The following is a 4,655-nucleotide window of genomic DNA, read 5'->3' as shown; positions in this document are numbered from 1 at the left end:
TAATAATAATAATAATAATAATAATAATAATAATAATAATAATAATAATAATAATAATAATAATAATAATAATAATAATAATAATAATAATAATGATAATAGTGATAATAATCATAGCAGTGAGATGAACAATTTTAGTTTACTTGTATCATAACATCGAAAGAATATTGACCCCTCTTGTAATAATTGAAATCCACGGTTAGCCAATTTTCTTATCAAAATCTGCCATCTTAAATTAAAAATCAAATTACATCGTTTTCAGTTCAACTTGAATTCAATTTAAATCACTTCCTGTTTCAAATTGAAATTTAACATTCAAACCCTAACTGTGTTATCTTAGGGGATTTATTTCAGTAAGTTTAATTTCATGAATCATTTATTGAATGGAACATCTGTGATTAAAAATGTTTGTTAACAAAAGGATCTCATGTGGAGTTGTGATGACCGGATAAGCAATTTATTTCATTATGAACTGAGGAATCGACTGGAGAGCTTTGATGAGCGCTATGATTGATGTTCAACGAACATTTCTGATGACATTTTAACTGGACAGTTCTAATGATTGTTTGGTCACTTCATGTTTTTCAAGAGTCAGATGTTTTATAGTGTCAGTTGATGGTGGAAATATCTTTCTACATGTAGCACCTATTAGCAAATGAGTTAGTTTTTTTCATTCTTTTGGAAAAACCATTTTGATTCAGTATTCATGCATTTTAAGTGTTAATTTCGAAGTTCAAGTTGAAACAACCCCCAAACTTATTTTTATTTCAAATCATTTCATCTATCGCCGAAATTTCATTAAGTTACGAAATTTGATTCTGATTTTTAGTTTGATAAAAATGTATGATATTAACATTCATCGATTTCATGTTGAAACAGCATTTAGAGTTGTCAGATTAAAATTGAAAATAATAACTGATCATTAAAATATTTGAACAATTACTCAACTATTCAGTGGGATGTATTTCAATTGACATGATTTCATTTGATTCTTCTGAAATTATAGTCCGAGATGTCTCAAAGTATTCCGTGACGTAATCAATGAGGAACTTTGCAACGGTGCAAATTTAAAATTTCACATACTAAGAGATATGACTAAATTCCTTGAAGAAATACACATAAAATATACAAATAATCAATAAATATCATGCAAATGAAAAACGATTGAAATTGGAAAAGTATACATTTGAAGTTTTTAACAATAGCATTATTCACCTGAGAAGATGAGAGGATGTAATAAAGGTGAGTTAAAGAGAATAAGGAAAACTTACTATTTCATACTCATTCATTAAGATAGAAAATTGAAATTCAAAAAATGTCAGGAATAATTCCGGAAATGGAATTCAGGATCAAGGAATTAAAGCATAGATCAAAGAAAGGTATCTATAAAGAGGTGCATGTTGAACATAATAATCTATAAATTTCATAATTAACAATTGTAAATTTCAAATTTTCAGAAAAATTATTATTATATGAAGTAATTACATCTGCTATTACTATTATTGCTATTATTATTATCATTAGTATTAAGCAAAAACGTATTATTTATATGGCCTATTAAATTTTTCACGCTTCAACTTTCATCCAAATCATTGCACAAACTGTAAACCTATAAGAAGATTTGAAATTTATCAAACCGGTAACCTCTAACCTCTCATTCAATTGCTTTTTGTCAATGTTAATATTACCATTTTCTACCCCAATAATTACAATTACACTGAGGCACAACTCTTATAACATTTATGATTAGCAATAAAATGATTGTGATAGATGTCCAAATGTCCATCTTCCTTTCCATTTGAGCAATTATATTTCACAATTACCGGTTGACACTGCTGCATATGCTCCAAATAGCGCTTTTGCTCGAAATATATCATGCAACTAAAAGTTTATTTCGAAATGATAAAAAATCTTAACTCAATAAAAATTTGTGAAAAGAAAAACCTAAACAAGGATTAATGTAATATTAAAAGAAACAATTTCATGATTTTGAAATCATAATTAACCTATCCTGAAAAAGTAGCTTAGTTTTTTTTTTTCGCTTTTTTTTTCAATTTTGTTATTTGCTATATCGTAATTTGAACTGATTTGACATAGAAATAAGTGAAATTTCTGTGCATAATTAAGTAATTCTTCGGTATATGATATGGTTGAAAATTTATCACAGTGACAAGATCTCGGGAATAAAATGATAGAAGAGGGATGTAGAAAAGCTGTCGTCTTATTTTCAAATGTACATTAAGCACTTTATTGATAAAGTAAGAATGGTTAATCTTGAAGATATCAATAAAATTTACCTATAAACGACAGTTACTTGCCATAAATGCATTAAAGATAAAGTAAGGAATAAAATGACGGATGTAACGACGAATATTACGATAAATGTATCACTGAGTCGTATTTTCATATAATATCCTGAAAAATTTTAATTTACATAAATTCAATCTTTAGCATATCTGCCATATATTGCTAACATTTTTGGAAAGTATAATTGTACTGGAAAATATACTTCAAATCTATCAAAATTTAATTCAATAAATGATTGGGTTAAGTTTGATAAGATGTAATGATTGATAATATCACATGATTCACTTTAAAAAAAAAGAAATCATTCAGGATCATCTTTATCATAAATGCACATTTAATACGAAAAAAAAGTAGTCGAGAAAAATCTCGATGAAATTTTTAATTCATCCAATACTTACCAACAATTTGCCTAAAGGTACCATAGCTGGCAGCTGTAAATGTAATTATTATAAGTACAACCATAATACAAAGTACTATATGAACACTCTGAAATTAGTGAAATTATATGAAAAAATAAAGGAATAATTATAACAAATATTTCGCTAAAATTATTTCACAATATTTTCATGAAAATTAATAAATTGAAGTAAAAGGAAAAAAAAAAGAAAAACAACGGAAATTAAAAATGAAACAAACCGATACAATCAAAAACGGATATAAATATTTGTGTTTTTCGGTGCATAATGCATAAATACTTAACGAGGCGACAACAAATGGTATCACCGACCAAAGCACAGCTGATTTCATTGCAAATGTAAAAGTGATAACTGATAAGGTTACATAAGTTAGCAGAAATAATCTAGTACCAGTCTAAAAAATGAAATATGATGAAAATAAATATGAAATAGTTTCTTATCTGAATTACAGAATCGATAGGATAGGATGAGGAGAAAATTGTTACTTCTATTAGTTATTAAAATATGTTAATTTAGAGATTTGAGGAAGATATCGGTGATTTTAGGATGATATAAGTGGAGAAGATACCGTTAAACTATTATAAGAATATCAAAAATTGAAAAAAAGGCCAATAAAAAGTTAGTAGTAAAATAAGTATTTACCTAATTAATATTCAATTAAAATTGAACATAAATAAAATGGAATGGTTTTGGCTTTTGAATGATGATTTTTAATGTGCATATTCTTACAAATATTTTTAATTAAAGAGGAAATGTTTAAAAATATAGCATTTATTTGATGTAATTGATTAATAATCAATTAAAATATTTTAATTAGATGGACGTATTAACTTGAAGGGATGCATAAAACAAAGCAATGATTTCAAATTCTTGGCATAAAGAAAATATAATTATTTATCGCAGCAGAAACAAAATACTTACCACAATATGCATAAGGCTGCAGCAGCAGCGATATTGCGACAATTGCGCCGATGCATTGATAAATCTAATTTTATGTTCCCCGCAATGACTGTTTTCTTGAATGACATCCTTTACTCGTTCATATCCGGTTCTGTTATTTCGTTGTGGATTGACTGGTAGACAAAATAAACAAATTATTTAAATAAATAGGTAAATAAAAATAAATAAGCAAACAAAGGTAGAAATAAATAAAGAAAGAAAGAGACAAATAAATAAGTGTGCAAATAAATAGGCCAATTAATTAATTATCTAATAAATAAATACATAGTAAGTAAATAAACAAATTAATGGACAAGTAACTAAATAGGTAAATAAGTAAATAAATGAACAAATAAATAGATAAATAAACAAATCAATAAATAAAAAAATAAGCAAATGGATAAACGAACAAACAAACAAATAAATAAGCGAGTTAATTGATTAATTAATTAATTAATTGGTTAATAAATAAAATGAATGAATAAATGGTGGCAAAAATTTAGATGGAAAACTTATTTCTTAAAAAAAAAGCAAATATTTTCAAAATTTCAAAAAAATAAATAAAATCACTCCATTTTGCTCGATTTAAAGAGTTTGCTATTCGAACAGTTGATTAATTTAATTAGTTTGGTAAAATGTTAAGTGTTAAAATAAAATTTTTGAACCAAATTTTTTAAAAATTTTTCTTCACATTTACTTTTTATTATATTTTAAAAATGAAAACTATATAATATAATGAATGTAATATGAAACATACCAATAAAGTTAACCTTCGAAAATCTTTCAGGCTTTTGTTGTAATGTTGATACATTGGTTGATGGTAAAGGTGAACATTCTGCTAATGCTCGAGCACGTTCCAAATAATTAACCATTTTTTCGTTCTTTTTTTTTTTTACATTTCATCAATTATTAATTGAACATATTTCCCATTTTCCATTTTTCTTTTTTTTTTTCTTTTTTCTTTTTATAATAATATCTAAAATTATTGGAATT

General features: G+C 25.5%; 2 protein-coding genes across 2 annotated transcripts; both read right to left on the bottom strand.

Annotated features, from left to right (window-relative positions):
* Positions 1-2,705: 2,705 nt before the first annotated feature.
* Positions 2,706-3,117, bottom strand: LOAG_12816 (hypothetical protein; the record flags this gene model as incomplete). Its single annotated transcript, XM_003148328.1, has 2 exons — positions 2,706-2,793; positions 2,944-3,117. Coding segments are annotated over 2 exons (261 nt in total), but the record flags the coding sequence as incomplete, so codon positions are not given.
* A 500-nt stretch (positions 3,118-3,617) lies between these two features.
* On the bottom strand, positions 3,618-4,534 carry LOAG_12814 (hypothetical protein; the record flags this gene model as incomplete). The annotated part of the gene is made up of 2 exons (XM_003148327.1): positions 3,618-3,796; positions 4,420-4,534. The coding sequence occupies 2 exons, from the start codon at positions 4,532-4,534 to the stop codon at positions 3,618-3,620; spliced, it is 294 nt and encodes a 97-aa protein (XP_003148375.1).
* Between the last annotated feature and the right edge of the window lie 121 nt (positions 4,535-4,655).

This window comes from Loa loa (genome assembly GCF_000183805.2).
Source record: "Loa loa unplaced genomic scaffold supercont3.259, whole genome shotgun sequence".
In the NCBI taxonomy this organism is placed as follows: domain Eukaryota; kingdom Metazoa; phylum Nematoda; class Chromadorea; order Rhabditida; family Onchocercidae; genus Loa; species Loa loa.
Note: the sequence above shows the minus strand (reverse complement) of the source record. Positions and strands in the feature narration are given on the sequence as shown.